The following is a 22,042-nucleotide window of genomic DNA, read 5'->3' as shown; positions in this document are numbered from 1 at the left end:
ACAGAGGCAGTCACTGGCCAGATGCAGAGGAAGCAAGATGAGAATGCTTCACTGAGAAGAGGTACCAAGACATATGGCTAAACATAAACAAGAATTATGGGTTAATTTAAGTTGTAAGAGCTAGTTAATAATAAGCCCGAGCTAATAGGCAAAACAATTTATAATTAATATAAGCCTCTGTGTATTTCTTTGGGACTGAATGACTGAAGGACCAGACAGGACAGAAACTTCTGTTTACAAATTGTGTACCATGTGGAGCTTCCGTTTATGTGTTGCTTTTATTGGTTGATGAATAAAGCTGTTTTGGCCAATGGCTTAGCAGAGTAAAGCAAGGTGGGAAATCCAAACAGAGAGAGAGAGATATAAGTGGAGTAGGGGAGATGCCATGTAGCTGCCAAATGAGAAAGATGCCAGAACATTGCTGGTAAACCACAGCCTCGTGACAATGCATAGACTAATAGAAATGGGTTAATTTAAGATGTAAGAGCTAGCTATGAATATTACTGATCCATTGGCCAAACAATGTTGTGATTAATATAGTTTTTGTTTGTTTATTCAGGTCTGCGTGGCCAGGAAACAAAAGCTTAGTCTCTGTTTACACAATGGTCTCTACCCTCAAGAATTTCTCCTATTTTCTCTTAAGTGCAAGACAATGTACTTTGAGCAAAACCATTGATAATAATTTGCTTCTTACAGAACAGGGTTATAAAATGATAGCCACAGATGATTATTTGTTAGTTAATGAGGTGTGGATGAGTGGGAACTGTGTCGGCCCATTCTTTTCCCAAAGGAAATAATATGTAAATTAAACCATGATGTCAAGAAGAGAGTCTCCAGGGTTAACTGAGATGTGCAAGGACCAGTTGGCCTTATGTCTGATGATAAAGCTATAACTTTACAAAGAACTTTATTATACCAAGTATAATCTCACTTGAATCTCGTAGCCTAGTCAATCAACTGAGACACAGGGAAATTAAACAATTTAGCTAAAGTTACATTATAGGGTGAAAGTTAGACCTCTGGCTTCCTAGTTTTTTTGTTTTGTTTTGTTTTGTTTTGTTTTGTTTTGTTTTGTTTTTCGAGACAGGGTTTCTCTGTGTAACAGTCATGGTTGTCCTGGAACTCGCTTTGAAAACTAGGCCAGCCTCAGACTCAACGAGATCCACCTGTCTCTGCCTCCCAAGTGCTGGGATTAAAGGCATGCGCTGCTACTGCCTGGCTCTGAGGGATTATTTTTTAATGACTTAAAAACTACTCACGGCATCCGATATGGGGGGGGCAATCAAGAAGCAATATTGCAATGTCGTGGTTTTAGTCCCTTTCCTCTTCCAGTTCTGTCCAGAAATGGTGTTTCCGAATGCCTTTGATATTTGCTCTGCTTTCCTGCTAACTGGTGCCAACCTCTACAGTTGTTGAAAGGTCAATCTTTCAATTACTCAAGAGACAATCAGCTGAACCAGGCACAGTTGTACATGCCTGTTATCCTGGCATTTGGGGAGCAGAAGCAGGAGGATCAGAAGTTCAAAGCCAACCCAAACTGTATGATTCCCTCCTCACCCCCAAGCAACAGAGAGAACCAGCCGTTTCTAGATGAAGGGTGTTTCATGAATTCTCATAGTTTTGTGTCTCCATCTAAAGAAACAAATCAAATTCATACAGGTTCTGTCAATTGTGATGATTCTTGCCTTAAAATAATATTTTGTTCTGAGACCAAAACACAGTTTCAATTTTGTTATGCCAAGTGCAAAGTAGTCAGGAACACTCAGCTTCCTACTGGGGTAGAGGGTTTGTATGTGGTTTTGTTGGAGATTATTTTAAAACTCTGGCAGATTCCAAACCTGCGAGTAATTTCATGATCCAGAGTTCGACAGTCTATCTAGTTCCATCTGATCAGATTGGGGGCCAGTGAGTGGGGAATTCCAGATTAAATCAGAACGGCCCATGACCTCAGGGGCCAAAGTTCAGCCAAGCCTGGTTCAGTCCAGTGAGTGTAAGTTTCTGGGCACAGGAGATCTTTAGAAGGCCTGACAGGGCCAATGTGGGTCAAGCTTCAGATGTGGTTTAATTAAGGATCATGATTCGTTTCTCTGAGATTCTCTCAGCATCTCCCCTGCTCCAGACATTAGCCTTATCCTTAGCTCAGCAAAGTCCTAGAGTGATTACCAACTGCTGCTCAAATTAGTGCCTCCTCAGTTACTCTGTGGAAACACAGAGTGGTCTGTCCCCTTACTGTCGCTCAGCGGAGCGCCCTCTTATACCTGTCTGCGTTTCAAAAGTCCTCAAGGTCTTTGCAGTATCCGTCAAACAAAGATCCCCTTCCCCATGCCCCTGGCAAGCATCCACTTGCCCCTCGCACTACCCACTTTCTGTCCACCTGCCTATGTCTTTCTTACCTACTCAACTCTGCGACCCTTGCAGCAGTGACAGGGCCCTGTGGGACTTTTCCTGGGGAGACATGAGCAAGCATCTGTTCACCAGATGGAGAAACAATCATATCCAAGTATTATGTAATGGACCAACGAATTTACTGGCTTTACTCTTGGGAGCCTGATGGCTCAAATGCAGCTGTGTCACCCAAAATCCTCCCCAGCATGGATGACAACCCATGGAAGTTGCATCCCTGGCGATCCCTGCAGGATGGGCAGAGAGCTCCAACAACTGAGAATCCCCTCAGTCATTGTTACCGCTTATGTAACTTTGGGCAGGGGGTTGGGGAGTTTCCTGAGACCAGTGAGTTTTCTGAGACCTGTGTGTTTTGTTTATTTTTCTGAGTCCTAAGGAGCCTCCCTCCAAGAGAGAAAATTTCAACTCCGAGGAAATAGCTGCACAGCACTGGGTTCCATACCATCCTACAATGCCTACATTCCTGCCCCCTGCCCCGGATGCTCTCAATAGTTGTAGGTTCAGTGAGAGAGTGAAACAGAACCGTAAGAACCAAGGTCCAGTTTCTAGGGATCAGAGTCACTCTGGGTACAAGAAGCAGCCTAGAGGCACTCACTATGCCTTCCTAAACTTGCCTTCAAAATTATTGTCCTCTTCTAGGTCACTGCGGGGAGCCCCCTCCATGGGAACACGAAGATACCAAGAGAATCTATCATTTCGTGGTAGGACAGAGAGTTCACTATGAGTGCATTCAAGGATACAAGGCCCTACAGAGAGGTCCTGCTGTGAGCATCTGCAAAATGACCTGTGGAAAGACGAAATGGACGCAGCCCCGGCTCACATGTGTAGATGAAGGAGAGCACCATCAGTTTCCAGGTACGTTGTGTTAGGGTTTTAGAGAAGCCCCTGAAGAAGACCAACAGCTATAACAAGAGCGCTTTATTAATTTCAATGTTGGGGTGGCATTTGGAGACCCCCCAAAGGAGGTCACAAGCTCCTTTTATGCAGAGTTAGGAGAATTCCAGAGAGAAGGGATTAACCTGGCGTTGATTGGTGGAGGAAAGATTAGTATGGGGGCCGATTGGTGGAAGGTCCTAATGATTAGGGATTTTCCAGCAGCAGGGTAGGAAAAGCTATCTTTAGCCTGCAGAAGTCTGGGGGACATCTGCTGAGCTAGCAGAAGGGCTTTTGGATCCTGTTGAGCCAGCAGAAGGGCTTGTGATGGTCACCCATAAATTGCAGTTTTCGTGAGACCTGCTTGCTCAACTCTGTCCCATTTTAGTGTAGTGAAACTAAGGTCTGGCCTCTGTCAGGGTTCTGGTCTGCTGTCCCACCTTCCAGCCTTTTTAGTTGTTCCTTCCTTGTGTCTGTCCCATTGTTTTCTCCATCTGGACCAAGGTGAGACTCCTCTCTGCTTTGGGACTTTGGGAAAGCAACTTGACCCTCTGAGTCTCATCTTCTAAAATAAAACAGATCAACACTGAGGTCCCTTCATCTCTGTTCTGTACATAAAGGCAGAGAAATAGTAATCTCTCTAGTGTTCCAATACACACAGGATGCTGTCTCATGGTAATAATTCTATCCTGTGTCTATCTGATCCTGAACTTCCACAATTTCTGCCCAACTACTAAGACATTCCATAGCTCATGAGGGCAAGTCCAGAGTCACATCTGCATACTTCTTCCTTCCTCTTGAACTTAATATAGGTATGTCATTTGTACAGTGCTCCATTGTTATTGTCATCACACTCCCCTGTAAAGGTCCTTCCTAATCTTTGATAGAAAATACAAGTATGTGGGAAGGGGTTTGCATTTCCTACCCACTCCTGCTCACATGTGACCTGCCTGTGGTGAGGTCTTCTGCCATATTGGTTTGAAATCTTACTACTTCCATAATCAAAAGTTACTCACATTGACTCATGAAAATTCCTAGTTTCTCTATCTGCTACCATTTGTTCCACTCTGTGACTTCCCCCACGGTCCTCTCAGGATGCTATGCCTTTCCCATAACTTGCTCCCAGTGAGCTGCCCTCTTGGCCAGGGCATGCTGAAATGGATTTGCTGCAAGCTGCCGGGGTCCCAAAAGCAGCCAGTCCCAAGCAGGGACAGCACAAGACCACTTGATCACTCAGCAGGAAGGTGGCTGGTCCCCAGCGAGCCACATGGGCAGGCAGTGGGTAGGAGGCAGACAGATAGGCACACCATACAGAGTGGAGTTGGACATTTATTTAATGGTTATGGAAGGGAAGGGAGAAGGGCAGAAAGGGGGATGGGGGGAGAGAGACAGAAAAGTGGGGGAAGGGGAGAAGTGAGGAAAAGCAGAAGCTTCTTCTTCAGAGAGAGAGAGAGAGAGAGAGAGAGAGAGAGAGGTTAAGGCTGCAAGCAGGAAGGGAGTGGGTGTGGCTTGTCTCTTAAAGAGACAGAGCATTACACATGCCAATAGTTTTCTTTGTAAGAGATGGAATGACAAGTCCCTAGGTGTCTGTGATAAAATACTGTGACCAAAAGCAACTTGGGGAAGAAAGGTTTTATTTGACTTACACTTCCACATCACTGTTTATCACCGAAGGAAGTCAGGACAGGAACTCAAACAGGGCAGTAACCTGGAGGCAGGAGCTGACGCAGAGTCCGTGGACGAGTGCTGCCTACTGGCTTGCTCAGTCTGCTTTCTCATAGAAGGACCACCAGCCCAGATGGCATCACTAATGATGGGCTGGGCCCTCCCCCACAAACCATTATTGCATAAAATGCTCTCCAGGCTTGCCTACAGTCCAGCCTTATGGCAGCATTTTCTCAACTGAAGCTCCCTTGAGCTCCAATGAGTCCAGCCTACGTCAAGTTGACATAATATTAGACATAAGTGACCCACATACTGGGTCACTGATCACAAAGGGACTAAAAGCTCTATTTAGATATATATGGCGGTGGTGGTGTGTGCACACGCAAGTGTGTGCACATGTGATTTGACCTATTTCCAAGGGCTAAGTAGGAAGGCTAGAGGGAAAGACCTGCTCCCAGTTCCATAGATAGCCACGGTCAGGGTTAGAGTCCCCCTTGTATGCTCTACTATGGCCCTTCACTGCATGCAGTGCTGCTGATGTGGATCTGTGTCCCTGAATCACGCCTTAGCAGGTGTTTCTGGGACCAGAAGCAGAAGGCAGGTGTACGAAAACATTAGAGCCATCTTAGGTTACAAATTCATTGCGTTTTCTCTTCTGCAGCCAGCGAAGACTCTCAAGGAAGCAGAGATCCTTTTCCCGAGAGTGAGACTCCCTGTCCCATCATCACTACAGGTATGGAGAGAGTGTCCGAGAACAGACATTTGGCCATCAGGCAAGGACAGGCAGTGGCTATGCAAGCTTTTTCAGCAATGAATAAGATGAGGAGGGGAAGCTGGGCCTTGCTGTCTTCCTGTCCTCCAAAGCAAGAACATGGCCATAGCAACACAGTCCATGCAAGGCAGGCTGGGAAGATGACTCAGTTAGTAAGGTGCTTACCTTGTAAGTGTAGAGTGCTGGAGACCAGCTTCGACAGAAATACCACTTACCAGGGTAGGGGCATGGGGATCAGAAATATTAGTAAAGAGGACGAAGACACAAGTGAAAATAATTAAACAGAAAACATAGGATAGTACCAGGAGAGAGTTTCAGCCTTGTCTCTCTTCTCCACAGACTTGCAGCCACTCACAGACGCAGCGACAACTATGGAGACCTTCATCCTGACAATGGAGTATCAGCTGGCAGGTGGGTCAAGTCATTTCATTTGTGGACAGATAGGGCAGCATGCCAGGACATGGGCAATCTGACCTATTGAAATGATCCCTCCTTTCACTGAGGTTTATAAGGAGAAAAGATGACTTTTGATGCTCACATTGCTCAGAACCCTCTGGATTAGCTGCGTGTGTTGGGAGTTGTATTAGCTACCTTTAGAATTGCTTTGACCAAATGTCTGACAAGACAAACCAAAGGAAGAAGGGTTTGTTCTAAAGGACAGTTCCAGGATCCGGTCCATCACTATGGGGATGCACGGCAGAGGAGGCTGAGCAACTGGTCACTCTGCATCTGCAGTTAAGAAACAGAAAGGCTGCCTATAGTGGTGCATGCCTTTAATCCCAGCACTCAGAAAGCAGAGGCAGGCAGATCTCTGTGAGTTTGAGGCCAGCCTGGTCTACAGAGCGAGTTCCAGAAGAGCCAGGAGTAAACAATGAGATCCTGTCTCAAGAAATGAAAGAGAGAGAGAAGGGGAGATGAGGTGGGAGAGGAGAGAGAGAGATGCTTTGCTCAGTTCACTTTCTTTCTCATGGAGCCTAACACCCCAGCCCATGGAATGGAGCTGTCCACTTTTAGAATGGGTCTCCCTACCTCAGATAACCTAATCTAGATAATCTCACACAGACATGCCCAGAGTTTTGTCTCCAAAGTGACTCTAGGTTCTGTCAATCAAAACAAACCAAGAGCATCCCAAGAGTTAAACCTTAAAGCACCCTAAACCAGTTCCTCTCACATACATCTTCAAGAACAATGCCCCCCAAACTTTAAGGAGGGACAAAGCCAAGACCCAGAGAGAGAAATAAAATTGTCCATAAGTACCTCAGCTGTTCCTAGTAGGAGGTATGAAAATGCTGCCTGGACCACTGAAAAAAAATGGCAGAATCTGGAACCTTCGCAAGTCAGCATTTGGGGAGTGCAAGCACCTCCAGGAGGTATCAGTATGTTTAGGATTTCTTATCTTGTTTCAACATTCCCCCATGGAGGAAAGCTGCTGGTGAGGCCTGTCCTCTGAGCCTTCCTCACGTTTCAGCTACGGTCTGCTCCAGAGAACAAGGGCTAGCCCCTTTCCTACAGGAAAAAGATGCCGTAGGCCCCAGCTATGCAGGAGGTCCTTGTTCACCTATGGAATTTTCTCACCTGCCCTATGGATCCAGTTCCTTTACACCCACACACCCCCTCCAAAGCATAGCTGCAGTGCTCAACCTAACCTCTTCTCCTTTGACAGTGGCCGGCTGCGTCTTCCTGGTCATCAGTATCCTTCTTCTGAGCGGGCTCACCTGGCGGCGTAGATGGTGAGTCTGACGCTGTAAGAACTAAGTACCCCCAATGTCTGGTCTCTGCCCTGGCAGCATGAACACTGCCCAGAACCTGAACTCAGCTGATAGCCTAGGGAGATACACCCCTCAGTAAAGGCCTTACCGTGCAAGCAGGAGCACTTGAGTTCCATCTTTTGGGAAAAAGCTTTGTAAAACACAAAACAAAAGCAAACAAACAAAAACTGGATTGATGGCACTTACATACACAGTTGCACACGCACACAGACCCATGGGGATGGGGGGATGGGCATGCTGGCACATTCCTTTCATCTTTGCACTCAAGTCTGGAGGCAGGAAGATCATGAGTTTGATTTTGAGGGCAGTCTGGGCTGAACAGAAAATAGCATGTCAACCTCAGCTATGTAGTAAGACAGACCTCAAAATAAACGAACAGATAACATGCCTAGGGACGTTTGTAGCTCTGTTGATAGAGTGAGTGCCTAGCATGCTCGCAAAGCCCAGGTTTGACCTCAGCACCAGGAGAAATCGAGCATAGTGGCACACACCTATAACCCCAGCACTCAAGAGGTAGAAGCAGGAAAATCAGATGTTCAGCACCGTCCTGGGCTACATGAGATCGCATAGCAAAAATCTAAATTGTTTTTTTAAAAAGAGGTAAGAATGTAAAACCATCTTGAGAAAAGCCAATCTGTCCTCATTAGGGTCAACTGGGTGAGATATTCCGTCCCTGCTTAGTTTCATTTCCTGTGCGTGTGATAACATACCCAGACAAAAGCAACTGAAAGGACAGAGGGTTTATTTGACTCGCAGTTCCTGGTTGTAGTCCTTGATTGTGTGGAAGTTAAGGTGGCCAGAACTTGAAGCGGTTTCTCATCTCACACCCACAACCAAAAGCAGAGAGCAATGGATTCATGCATACACACTCAAGCCCAGCTCACTTTCTCTTTGTTTATATTATACAGTCTGGGACCCAAACCCAGGGGGTGAATTTAGGCTGGGCTTTCCCAGATCAGTTAACATAGTGGAGACACCCTCTGCAGACGAGTCCATAGGGAACCTTGTCTAGGTCACCCCTTATTGAGCAATTCCCTTCCAGAAATTTTGGATTGTGTTAAATGGACAATTAAAACTAATCATCCCAGTCTCAAATGTGAAGGGCGTGCCCCTTCTGCCAAAGCAGGTTCTGGCCAACCCAGATACTCTTAAATCCTTTAATAACATAGCCATAAGGTGGATAGGTGGGAATTCAGCTCCTTCCATTCTCAAGTTGTTCCTCTGGCCTACTCTGGGCTGGTAACTTAAAGGCTACTGGCTGAAGGAGTTCCTACAGCACCCCAGAGGTAGTTGTTCTAGGAACTATTCATAGCCTTAGCAATCTACCCATTTCCTTAAGGTGATCTGTTGGGGTTATGGGAATGAAGCATGATGTCATATGCCTGGCAGTCTAGGGGCCTCAGTACATGTTAGATCTTCTCCCTGCTCAGGTTGAGTAAGCAGCTAGCTGGCAATAGTCTTTCATTTGGGAGCTTGAAGACCCAAACACTCAGAACCAGAGGATAGGCTCTTTGCGAGTGGTGATAGCTTAGAACGGTCAGGACGGGAAGTAAGGAAGTGTGTAAACACCACGTGAGTTCCTAAGACCTTCCAGTACCATCAGGGAGATGGAAATATAATCATAATATGACCCCTCTGGTCAAAGAACTTGATTTAAAAAAAAAAAAACAAGCAAACAAATAAACCCAAGCATAAAAACCTTACCTCTGGGGGTGTTGTGGCACAAACCTGAAATCCCAGCCCTGAGGACTACATAACAAGACCCTGTGTCTGACCTAATTCACCTAATGGTGCCCTCTTGTGGCCAATTGGAAATCCTACCTCTGAACTACTGAAAAACTATGATCTTGGCCAGAGTTATTTTGGTTGTTTTGGAACAATTACTAGGAGCTAGGAGTGTGCAATAGCTGGCTTACGTTGGTTAAATTTTTGGGAGTTGGATCCAAGGCCTTGAGCATGTCAGACAAGTGTTCTATTCAGATACCACCCAGCCCTTTGAACTGTTTGGTTTTGTGAATATTTTCCTCTGTTTTTATGTTTTTTAACGTTAGTTTTTGGGTGGGGCTAGGGCACTTGACACCGCATGTGTGTGGAAGGTAGAGGGATGGGGATATCTTGAGGCTAGGTTTCATCAGGTTGGAAGGTAGCGAGATTCTGAGGTGAAATTCAAACTTAGAATCTCAGCGTTAGAGTGGAAGACTGTTTGGTTCACGTGTGTTTGGGTGGAGACCATGTCGTACTATGATACACGTGGCTGTGACTGAGTTAATCTCCTAGGAAGAAGAGTAGAAGAACCATCTAAAAAACTCGGAGCAGTCGGAGGTCAGGAGAAGCTAATGGGAATCATGAAGCTCAAGCAAAATCAAAGAAGTCAAACACTCTCTCAACAGGTGTCACCTGTTGATCCTTTGGATTCTAGAAAGTTTTGAAGTCACAGGCTATAACCACACATTGGGAAACTGCAACCCCCACCACTAAACTGGATGTTGCCATTGAAGAATGGGAGAGAGGACCCCACAGCACTCTGTGTTCTGTTCTCATGGACATCTGTGGATGAAAGCTAGAACGGCATGGACACTTTTTATGCCGTATAGAATATAGAAAAAGTAGCTTTGGGTGACTTCGTTGTAATTTCCCAGTTTGGAAAGTCTACGTAAAGCCTAGCACTAATGTAAATACTCTTTCTCATTCTCCCTCGTTCTCCTTCATCCTCCCTCCTCTACCTCCTCCCCTGCGCCCCCTCTCTGCTCTCACAAGCTCACCCTAGTCAAGTGGCTCCTTCATCAACCTCTGGTTGCCTCACTGGCTCTTCTGACGTCATCACTTACTGATCAGCCATTCAACTGGGGCTGGCAACTAGGACTCCCTATGTTGTTCTCTTAGCCCTAGAAGGGAGCCAGCCCCCTTCCTGTTGAGGCTTCAGTTTTAAATTTCTAAAGAACAGAAGCTTTGGATGAGCAGGTTTTTGAATAATCCCGAAGCAAGGGGGTCAAGTTGTGGGAAACTGTGGAGGGTCAATGTTCGGTAGCCCACGTCTAGGGTCAACGTCAGAAGCAGAGGGCTAGGTCCTGGGACATGAATCATACTTGTCTAATGCTTTCCTAATTGGCCACTCTAAGAGCTGGTTTCTTTGGGACTGTCTTCAACTGCACTCTAAATTTAGCCTGGGTTGTTGATGCTTGTAGACGCGGACCTTGTACATGTCATGAAAACACTGAGGAGCAAGGAATCCTTTCTATGTTTATGGAAGGAAGGAAAGAAATAAGGAAGCAGAGGAGGTGATTATACCAAAGATTAACTGTAGACTGGATAGCCAGCCATCCTCAAATAATTCCCCTCCAAAATCTCCCAATTCAGAGTCACCAGGAAGCCTTAGGAAACAAACTGCCTGGCCAGTCCAGTCTGAGTCAGTAAGTGTGGAATTTGGGTTTCTCACAAGTTCCTGGGTGGTGACTTGATGTTGATCTCTAGACCACACTCTGTGAACCACCAGGCTCTCCCTGTGTGCTCTCATCTTCTCTTGCTACAAAAAGCAACCAGGTTCAGGTGCCAGGTCCCCGAGAACACTCTTGTTCAATCTCTTCTTGTAAGATTTCCTCTCAAGTGAGTTGAGCCAGATGTTCAAACCTAACAGTGTTTTGGGGATTCACAAGAAACTTAAGCAATCAGTTTTCATTTCTGAAACAACTGGAAAATGTTACGAGAAGTCAAATGTCAGACAGAGCCCTTTTTGGTCTTTAATATGATCAAGTTTAAACCAGACTTTTCCTATCTTTGGTCCCACCCCTTTCCAAAATATACTCTTTTTGGAAAAAAAAAGCTAAATAGAATCTCAAATCACTAATTTTAGAAAAGAAAAGAAAATGTTAAAATCTTTCTAAAGAGCTGTAGTTAGTGGCACAAACTTGCAAGCCCAGCACTCAGAAGGCTGAGGCAGGAGGATCATAGCAAGTGTGAGGTCAACTTGACCTACATAGCAAAAACTCTGCCTCAACTGCCACCCTTTCCATACAAACAATCTTACTTGCATAAAATTAAAATTTTAATGTACAACTGTTTACCACATGTGTGCCTGGTGCCCAGAGAGGCCAGAAGAAGATGTTGGGTCCCCTGGAACAGCTGGTCATGAGCTGCCATGTAGGTGCTAGGAACTGGACCCCTGCCTGTGCCCTTAACCACTGAGCCATCTCTCCAGCCCAATAAATTGAATTGTATTGTCCTTGCTCATTATGGGAGATGGGGATATAATAACAAACTTTTTCTTGATAATACTAAGATATTGTTTAACTGTTTTACTCTCTTTCACAAGTGTATGGTGGAATTTTTCTAGAATCTACATGTGTAATGTTGTCATCACTCTGGTGTTAATGTATAAGGGATTTTATCTTGTTGTTTATAAAATAATTAATAAATGATGTCTTAAATTTTTCTTGGTTTTAGTTTTTAAAGATGATTAATATTGATAGAAACTCATTTACATTAAGAAAGCCTTTTGGGATCCTCAGGAGTTTTTAATGGTTTTAATAATTTTTAATAACATAGACAAGGTCTGACAAATTCTGCTCAAAAGTTGGTATGGTTTGAATCAGAAATGTCCTCAACAGGCTCATTTGTTCCAACACCAGCTAGCAGAGCTGTTTGGGTTATGCAACCTTTAAGAGGTGAGGCCTTGCTCATGGAGACAGGCTTTTGGAGGTAAACCTTTGAGGGTAACAGTCCAGCCTTGCTTCTAGTCTCCTTCTCGAGACTCTCCCATGAAGCCACCATGTGAGGAGTTCCACAACACACCTCTGCTGTCACAAACTCACTCCCCTGTGCCTTACCCACCACTGTGGAGTGTACCATCTGAAACTGTGAGCCAAAGCCAACCTCTCCTCCCCTAAGTTACCTCTGTCAGCTCTTTCATCCTAGTGATGAAAAAAGTAACCAAGACAAAGGCAAGACACGGTGTGGAGGCTCATGGGAGTAGCACAGCCACACTCAGGTACAGCTGAGATGTTGGAATTATCAAGAGTGGGGTATATAACAGTGGAAAATTAACCCTTATGATGGAGATTGCTATGGCACCCTAAAGCCATTCTTCCCTTCTTCCACTGATACTAACGGTTCAAGATTTTAGAAGATCATATCTTGTTGGTGTTCTAATTCATTTATACTGTCAACTTGGCACAACCAAGACACCTGGGATGAGAGAATCCCCTTGATCAGATTGTCTTTGCTGACAATTGATATGGGAAAGGTCCAGCACTCTGAGGAGCATCATCCATAGGCAAGTAGACTTGGGTCATATAAGTAAAGTAGTTAAGCATGAGCCAGAGAGTGAGCCAGCAATCAGTGTCCTTCCACGGCTTCTGCTTCACTTTCTGCTTGGGTTCCTGCCTTGATTTCCTCAATGATAAGATTGTGACCCGGAACTATAAGCTAAAATAAACCCTTTCTTACCCATAGCTGCTTTGGGCATGATAATTATCACAGCAATGTAAAAGTAAAACAGAACAACATCTTTCTCCCAAGCTCATGATGCCTATTTCCAGCCTTCTTTGCAGCTACATGTGACCATGTGATTATGTTTCGAACACAGAGCTAGGAGCAGACGTAACGTGTGCAATGTCTGGGCTGGGCCTTGAGAATGTGAGCTGCATTTCCTCTCTTAGTTCTTCTCATTGGCAGGCGCATGGTTTCGTAGTAGGAGCTAGAACCACAGCAGGATAGAAACCCAGGACACAAATCTAGGCATTTGTCTGGTGCCAGGAGGAGTTGCAACATGGCTGATTGTATCGGACTATATGTTGGCCAGATACACCACTCTGATGGAGGCCACTATGACTTTTCCCTTGGTATAACAAAACCAACAATCACTAACACCTGTGCTGTCATCATATCCACACAGACCCTCTTCCCGCTCCAAAATTTTTCTCTTGTGGTAATAGTAACACCAAAATATCTTCACTAAAAAGAGAATCCAAGAGCAGACTCAAGTAACTACTCGTTTCAAAGTACGTGACTGCTGGGCGGTGGTGGCGCACACCTTTAATCCCAGCACTTGGGAGGCAGAGGCAGGCGGATCTCTGTGAGTTCGAGATTAGCCTGGTCTACAAGAGCTAGTTCCAGGACAGGCTCCAAAACCACTAAGAAACCCTGTCTCAAAAAACCAAGAAAAGAAAAGAAAAAAGAAAAAAAAAGAAAGTACATGACTTTCATCTGAGCATTTGCCTCCAGTAGCTCAGTACACAAGATGAAACGGCATGAGATCGCCCTCCTAATTGGACTATTCCCTTAATTGTCTTTGGAGATGCAATCAACTCACAACAACCTTCAAGGATTTATAGAAACCCTGGAGGATGTCTGGAAATTGTTGGTCATATGGAGATATTCCCATCAGATGAGATTTCTGGGTAAGTCAAGAATCAGCAAGAGAAGGCTGCTGAGCCGTTCCAAAGCCCCTCCTCTGATTTCTAGGCCACACTTCAAGAGGTAAGGGATAAAATACATCTTCTCTTCTGATGCAAAATTAAAAATTTGTGGCCTTTTTTTCCCAGTCTGGACCCTTAGTCCTCCATCAAAACCTTATACAAAGGGACCAGTGATCAGGGGGCAAAGATACTTGCTGCCAAGCCTGATGATTGGCTTCAATCCCTGGAACCCACATGCTTGGAAATAGAGAACCAGCTCCATTAACTTATCCTTTGAACTCCACATTCACACCATAGTACAGGTTTCTTCCCAGCACACACACACACACACACACACACACACACACACACACGCACGCACGCACACACAACCTTTATAGGAAGAAAAGGAAAACTAGAGGCAGAAGCTGGAGATACAGGCTTCAGGAAGCTAAGTTGTGTTTCAATAAACTTAACACTACTGGTGACATAGAAGAGAAAAAAATCTACAAATTTGGTATTTTTGTTGCTTGAGACAGGCCTTCATTATGGTGCTTAAGCCTGCCTTGAGCTTGCAATCCCATTTCAGCTTTCTGAAAGTGCAGGCATGCATCAACATAGCCAGCTCTAAACTTTTTTTTTTTTGAGCCTTAAACTTCCTATGTGTTGAAGGAAACCCTTGAACTTCTGGTCCTCCTGTCTCCACCCCTTGAGTGCTGGGATTACAGGCACACAGTACCATGCTTCATTTATGCAATGCTGGAAATAAAACATTGGGCCTAGTGCAGATTAGGTAAGCACTCTGACAAATCAAAGTATAAAATAAAATTCTGAGGCTGGTGCTAGGGAATCCTCTAATCCTCCCCTTTTCTTCTCCAGAACTGCAATTAGAGTCCTAAATTCTGCCCCGCAGGCTGCCAGAGAGCCTAGATAAACCTGAACCCTAGTGGAAAATGCACATGAAGGGAACTTCCAGTCCACATACATGGAGATGCAGGTTTGGAAACCCTGTGAATACACCTACATGCTCTCTTGCTGGTGATGCATGGTATTCTGCCTTTCAGCTCACAAGTCAAGGAACCCAATGGTGTGCATGTCCCTTGTAACCACCTACGCATGGATTTGGGAACATAAAATCACTAGATGTTAATCTGCTGTGTTGAAAAACATTCCAACTGATGTGTGACCAGAAAAGTGGAGGAACAGGAAACAAACAAAACTGGTTTCCTTCCTACCCACTTGCAGTCTCACTGTGAGTGAGGTGGACCAAAGCTTCAGTCTTCTTAATGCTTAGTGATTTGAGGAGGAAAGGTAGCTCTAATCCACAGTTCCCTGTTAAACTGAGGTCCCTGACAATTTAGCAGTGTCTACTTGTATGATGAGACAAATCACTACAAATGCAAGTCCTGCAGACTAGAAACAGGAAAGCAAGGGGGAATTAGAAACATCCCTATGAATTTTCCTCTGGTACATGTGGTCCAAACAAGACCTAAATGTTCCCACTTGCCCAACTCATGAGAAATGGTTACCTGAGGGCATGAACAGGCCCTGAGGATTAATAAGGAAGGTGCTCAGAACCCTGCTATAAACCCACAGGAAACTGTGTCTCCAGTGGGCATCCTTGCTGGGAATTGAATGGATACCTACAGATCTGCAGGCTGCTGCTGCCTGCTATACGCTCTCTCCATCATAACGTCTTTGACATCTTTACACACATAGGACAGAAAGGAAAGTGAGGCTTCTTCCTGCAACGTGTGACTAGCCATAGCCTCCTCCCTTGTCCTTCCCAGAGTGCCTGACTGCTGGAATTCTAGCAGTAAATACCCAAGGAAGAGAAGATGAGAACATACAGGTCAAATTTTAAACCAAGTACTAATTGAGTTAATAATTGACTTAGGAAATTACTGAAGTGTAAAGGAAACAAACTTGGGGGACAAAGTTCAAACGAGGACACCTTCTAGACCAGGAGTTTAGAATCAGATATTAAATGCTATGCATCTATTTTTTTTGGTTTTTTTTTTGTTTTGTTTTGTTTTGTTTTTCGAGACAAGGTTTCTCTGTAGCTTTGGTGCCCATCCTGGAACTAGCTTTTATAGACCAGGCTGGCCTCAAACTTGCAGAGATCTGCCTGCCTCTGTCTTCCGAGTGCTGGGATTAAAGGCGTGTGCCACCACCGCCCAGCTTAATGCTATGAATCTAAAATATGATTCTGGCTTGAGGTTCTTAGGCCAATCTGTTCCCTTGTCTTAGGAAAAACACACGTGGTATTTTTGCTCCACAAAGGACATATTTGGGAGTCGTAGCCTTTTCCTTCCCTTGTCAATAATGCCCATCCCTGGCGATATCTTGGGGTTAGCTGTTTTGAACGAGAAAACATCTGCTACAATTCTGCATTACTTACTTGAGCAAACACTTGAGAAGAAACAGCTTAAGGGAAGTAGGGTTTGTTCAGGATTGCTATTCTAGTGGATGCAGCCCATCCTGACAGGGAAAGAAGGCAAGAGATGTAGAAGGAGGTTGGGTCATCTAAAATCAGAAAGCAGGAATGAAAGGTGGTGCCACCCATGTTCAGGGTGGATCTCCCCTGTTCAGTAAAGTCTTTCCAGAAGCATCTTCATAGACACAGACAGGGGTGTGTTTCCATGGTGATTCTACATCCAATCAGGTTGACAATCATAATTAACAATTACAAATTTAAAGAAGTCCTAGAAGACATATCATGGGATACATAGGCTACAAGGAAAACACATCATACTATCTCAAAGTAGGTAAAAACGTTCATAAATGATTGGTGGCCCACATGGGGAAAATCTTCTTCACCACCCTCTTAAGCTCAGGCAAGGCCAGATGATTTACTCTAGCCAAGAAATATGATAGATGATGCATACCCGTTCCCCAAGCTGAAGCTTGAAGAAATAGCACCTGCCCCTCAACAACTCTTTCTCTTTTCCTGCCTCAGAAGTTGAAGATAATTTTTTTCTATCAATGCATCAGGTTGTGAAGACAAATTTGAACATACACTTAGCCAAATTTTGATACAATGTAGTTCAAATACATAACACACTTAATGAGGGAATCTTTGTTTCTGAAGCTTCACCTGGCTAATTATGATAAATATGTACACTTCCGGACCCATATGGAAATTATAGCTGCTTCTTCCTCCATGCTGGCTAGCTGTCATGGTGTCTAGGAGATGCTGCATAGGCTGTTGGGGAGAATTCTCATCAACAGTCTTACGCAGCTACAGATCCTGTCTGCTGCACTACTGACCTGCTGGGCAAGATATGCCCATTGGTGCCATAGCAGCATGATTACTGTGGGTTAACCAACCACTTTATGCTTAGATTTGAGGCCTGTTTTGTTTAACGCATGCCAGGTGTGGTAGTTCGAATGTTGGCCCCCATAATCTCAAAGGGAGTGGTGTTATTAGGAGGGATAGCTTTGTTGGAGTAGTGCAGCCTTGTTGGAGGAAGTGTGTCACTGTGGGGATGGGCTTTGAGGTCTCCTTTGACTCAAACTTCACTCAGTGTGACACTCAGACCATTTCCTTTTACCTGAAGGTCAAGATGTAGGACTTTTTTTTTTGACTCTTTCTTTATCACCATATCTACCTGCATGCCACCATATCTACCTGCATGACACCATGTCTGCTAGCATGCTACCATGTCTGCCTGCATGACACCATGTCTACCTGCATGCCACCATATCTACCTGCACGCCACCATATCTACCTGCATGACACCATGTCTACCTGCATGACACCATGTCTACCTGCATGACACCATGTCTACCTGCATGACACCATATCTACCTGCACGCCACCATGTCTGCCTGCATGACACCATGTCTACCTGCATGACACCATATCTACCTGCATGACACCATATCTACCTGCATGCCACCATATCTACCTGCATGCCACCATATCTACCTGCATGACACCATATCTACCTGCATGACACCATATCTACCTGCATGACACCATGTCTACCTGCATGACACCATATCTACCTGCACGCCACCATATCTACCTGCATGACACCATGTCTACCTGCATGCCACCATATCTACCTGCATGACACCATATCTACCTGCATGACACCATGTCTACCTGCATGACACCATGTCTACCTGCATGACACCATATCTACCTGCACGCCACCATATCTACCTGCATGACACCATATCTACCTGCACGCCACCATGTCTGCCTGCATGACACCATGTCTACCTGCATGACACCATATCTACCTGCATGACACCATGTCTGCCAGCATGACACCATATCTACCTGCATGACACCATATCTACCTGCATGACACCATGTCTGCCTGCATGACACCATATCTACCTGCATGACACCATATCTACCTGCATGACACCATGTCTGCCTGCACGCCACCATATCTACCTGCATGACACCATGTCTGCCTGCACGCCACCATATCTACCTGCATGACACCATATCTACCTGCATGACACCATGTCTGCCTGCACGCCACCATGTCTGCCTGCACGCCACCATATCTACCTGCATGACACCATGTCTGCCTGCACGCCACCATGTCTGCCTGCACGCCACCATATCTACCTGCATGACACCATGTCTGCCTGCACGCCACCATATCTACCTGCATGACACCATGTCTGCCTGCACGCCACCATGTCTGCCTGCATGCCACCATATCTACCTGCACGCCACCATGTCTGCCTGCACGCCACCATGTCTGCCTGCACGCCACCATATCTACCTGCACGCCACCATATCTACCTGCACGCCACCATATCTACCTGCACGCCACCATGTCTGCCTGCACGCCACCATATCTACCTGCACGCCACCATATCTACCTGCACGCCACCATGTCTGCCTGCACGCCACCATGTCTGCCTGCACGCCACCATATCTACCTGCACGCCACCATGTCTGCCTGCACGCCACCATGTCTGCCAGCATGACACCATGTCTACCTGCATGACACCATATCTACCTGCATGACACCATATCTACCTGCATGACACCATATCTACCTGCATGACACCATGTCTACCTGCATGACACCATGTCTACCTGCATGACACCATGTCTGCCAGCACGCCACCATGTCTGCCTGCATGACACCATATCTACCTGCACGCCACCATATCTACCTGCACGCCACCATGTCTGCCTGCATGACACCATATCTACCTGCATGACACCATATCTACCTGCATGACACCATATCTACCTGCATGACACCATATCTACCTGCATGACACCATATCTACCTGTATGCCACCATATCTACCTGCATGACACCATATCTACCTGCATGACACCATATCTACCTGCATGCCACCATATCTACCTGCATGACACCATATCTACCTGCACGCCACCATATCTACCTGCACGACACCATATCTACCTGCATGACACTATATCTACCTGCACGCCACCATGTCTGCCTGCATGACACCATATCTACCTGCATGACACCATGTCTGCCTGCACGCCACCATGTCTGCCTGCACGCCACCATATCTACCTGCATGACACCATGTCTGCCTGCACGCCACCATATCTACCTGCATGACACCATGTCTGCCTGCACGCCACCATGTCTGCCTGCATGCCACCATATCTACCTGCACGCCACCATGTCTGCCTGCACGCCACCATGTCTGCCTGCACGCCACCATATCTACCTGCACGCCACCATATCTACCTGCACGCCACCATATCTACCTGCACGCCACCATGTCTGCCTGCACGCCACCATATCTACCTGCACGCCACCATATCTACCTGCACGCCACCATGTCTGCCTGCACGCCACCATGTCTGCCTGCACGCCACCATATCTACCTGCACGCCACCATATCTACCTGCACGCCACCATATCTACCTGCACGCCACCATGTCTGCCTGCACGCCACCATATCTACCTGCACGCCACCATATCTACCTGCACGCCACCATGTCTGCCTGCACGCCACCATGTCTGCCTGCACGCCACCATATCTACCTGCACGCCACCATATCTACCTGCACGCCACCATATCTACCTGCACGCCACCATGTCTGCCTGCACGCCACCATGTCTGCCTGCACGCCACCATATCTACCTGCACGCCACCATGTCTGCCTGCACGCCACCATGTCTGCCAGCATGACACCATGTCTACCTGCATGACACCATGTCTACCTGCATGACACCATATCTACCTGCATGACACCATATCTACCTGCATGACACCATATCTACCTGCATGACACCATGTCTACCTGCATGACACCATGTCTACCTGCATGACACCATGTCTGCCAGCACGCCACCATGTCTGCCTGCATGACACCATATCTACCTGCACGCCACCATATCTACCTGCACGCCACCATGTCTGCCTGCATGACACCATATCTACCTGCATGACACCATATCTACCTGCATGACACCATATCTACCTGCATGACACCATATCTACCTGTATGCCACCATATCTACCTGCATGACACCATATCTACCTGCACGCCACCATATCTACCTGCACGACACCATATCTACCTGCATGACACCATATCTACCTGCACGCCACCATGTCTGCCTGCACGCCACCATGTCTGCCTGCACGCCACCATGTCTGCCTGCACGCCACCATATCTACCTGCATGACACCATATCTACCTGCACGCCACCATATCTACCTGCATGACACCATATCTACCTGCATGCCACCATATCTACCTGCATGACACCATATCTACCTGCACGCCACCATATCTACCTGCACGACACCATATCTACCTGCATGACACCATATCTACCTGCACGCCACCATGTCTGCCTGCATGACACCATATCTACCTGCATGACACCATATCTACCTGCATGACACCATATCTACCTGCATGACACCATATCTACCTGCATGCCACCATATCTACCTGCATGACACCATATCTACCTGCACGCCACCATATCTACCTGCATGACACCATATCTACCTGCATGACACCATGTCTGCCAGCATGCCACCATGTCTGCCTGCACGCCACCATGTCTGCCTGCACGCCACCATGTCTGCCTGCACGCCACCATGTCTGCCTGCACGCCACCATGTCTGCCTGCACATCATGATGATAATGGATTAAATCTTTTTAAAATGTAAACCACCCCAATTAAATGTTTTTCCTTTATCAGAGTTGCTGTGGTCATGGTGTCTACTCACAGCAATAGAAACCCTAACTAGGATTAACTCTGTTATATTGTTATTACTGGTCACTTTTATACAGATCTATAGTAAAAAGAAGCAAGCAGAGAAAGAAAGATTACAAAACAAACAACTTGTGGAGAAAGGGAGCACCAGGAGTGGGATGGAGCTAAATGTTTAGCATTTTCACAATTACCACACTTAGTGGGCTAGCCAGTTTCTCAAGGCTGTGACAAAATATATAATAAAAGCAATGTAAGAGGAAGATTCATTTTAGGTCCATAGTCTCTTGGTTCTTCTGCTTTTGTTTTGGAATGTGATGAGGCAGAGCATCATGGCTACTGGGAGTACGCAAGAGAGGCAACTGATCACCATATGGCCCTCAGAAAGTAGAGAGAGGTTGAGAGGGGATAGGAATAAATAACTTGAAAGGAGTAAGATTTATTTTGGTTCATGACTTAAGAGATTTAAACCCATAGTTGCTTGGTCCTTTTGTCTCATGGTAAGGAATAACATCATGGAACATGTAACAGAGGAACATTAATCACCTCATAACATCCAGAAAATGGAGAAAGAGCTTGATTTTATATATATCAAAAACTCCCTCCCCTAAATACATTAAAGTATGAATCCATACATGAATTAATCTTCACACGAGGGCAGAGCTCTCGTTATCCAGTTACTGCCTGTTACAGTTTCATGCCTCTTGCTGTGCTAAAACACCCTGACCAAAAGCAACATAGGGAGGAAAGGATTTACTCATCTTATAATTCCAAGTCCTGATCCACCATTGAGAAATCAAGGAAGGCACCTGAAGGCAGTTTGCTTCCTATTTCACACAGTATTATCTCTGACGAAGAACTTACTTCACAGTCAATAAGAACAGCAAGAACCGTGGAAGATGCTTGTACTTCGATAGCTTTCTTACACAGTTCAAGATTTCTTGCTTATGGGATGGTGCCACCAACAGT

At 45.8% G+C, this 22,042-nt stretch overlaps 1 protein-coding gene across 1 annotated transcript in view; it reads left to right on the top strand.

The window, feature by feature from the left end:
* Il2ra (interleukin 2 receptor subunit alpha) overlaps window positions 1–11,909 on the top strand; it is a 41,206-nt gene extending 29,297 nt beyond the window's left edge. The window contains exons 4-8 of the mRNA XM_075970323.1: window positions 3,043–3,258; window positions 5,603–5,674; window positions 6,053–6,124; window positions 7,377–7,443; window positions 9,760–11,909. Coding sequence (XP_075826438.1) covers window positions 3,043–3,258; window positions 5,603–5,674; window positions 6,053–6,124; window positions 7,377–7,443; window positions 9,760–9,784 — 452 coding nt within the window. The 3' untranslated portion in view covers window positions 9,785–11,909. The remainder of the gene's footprint in view (window positions 1–3,042; window positions 3,259–5,602; window positions 5,675–6,052; window positions 6,125–7,376; window positions 7,444–9,759) is intronic.
* The last annotated feature ends 10,133 nt before the right edge of the window (window positions 11,910–22,042 follow it).

This window comes from Microtus pennsylvanicus, chromosome 4 (genome assembly GCF_037038515.1).
Source record: "Microtus pennsylvanicus isolate mMicPen1 chromosome 4, mMicPen1.hap1, whole genome shotgun sequence".
In the NCBI taxonomy this organism is placed as follows: domain Eukaryota; kingdom Metazoa; phylum Chordata; class Mammalia; order Rodentia; family Cricetidae; genus Microtus; species Microtus pennsylvanicus.
This window is presented reverse-complemented; position numbering and strand designations above follow the sequence as displayed.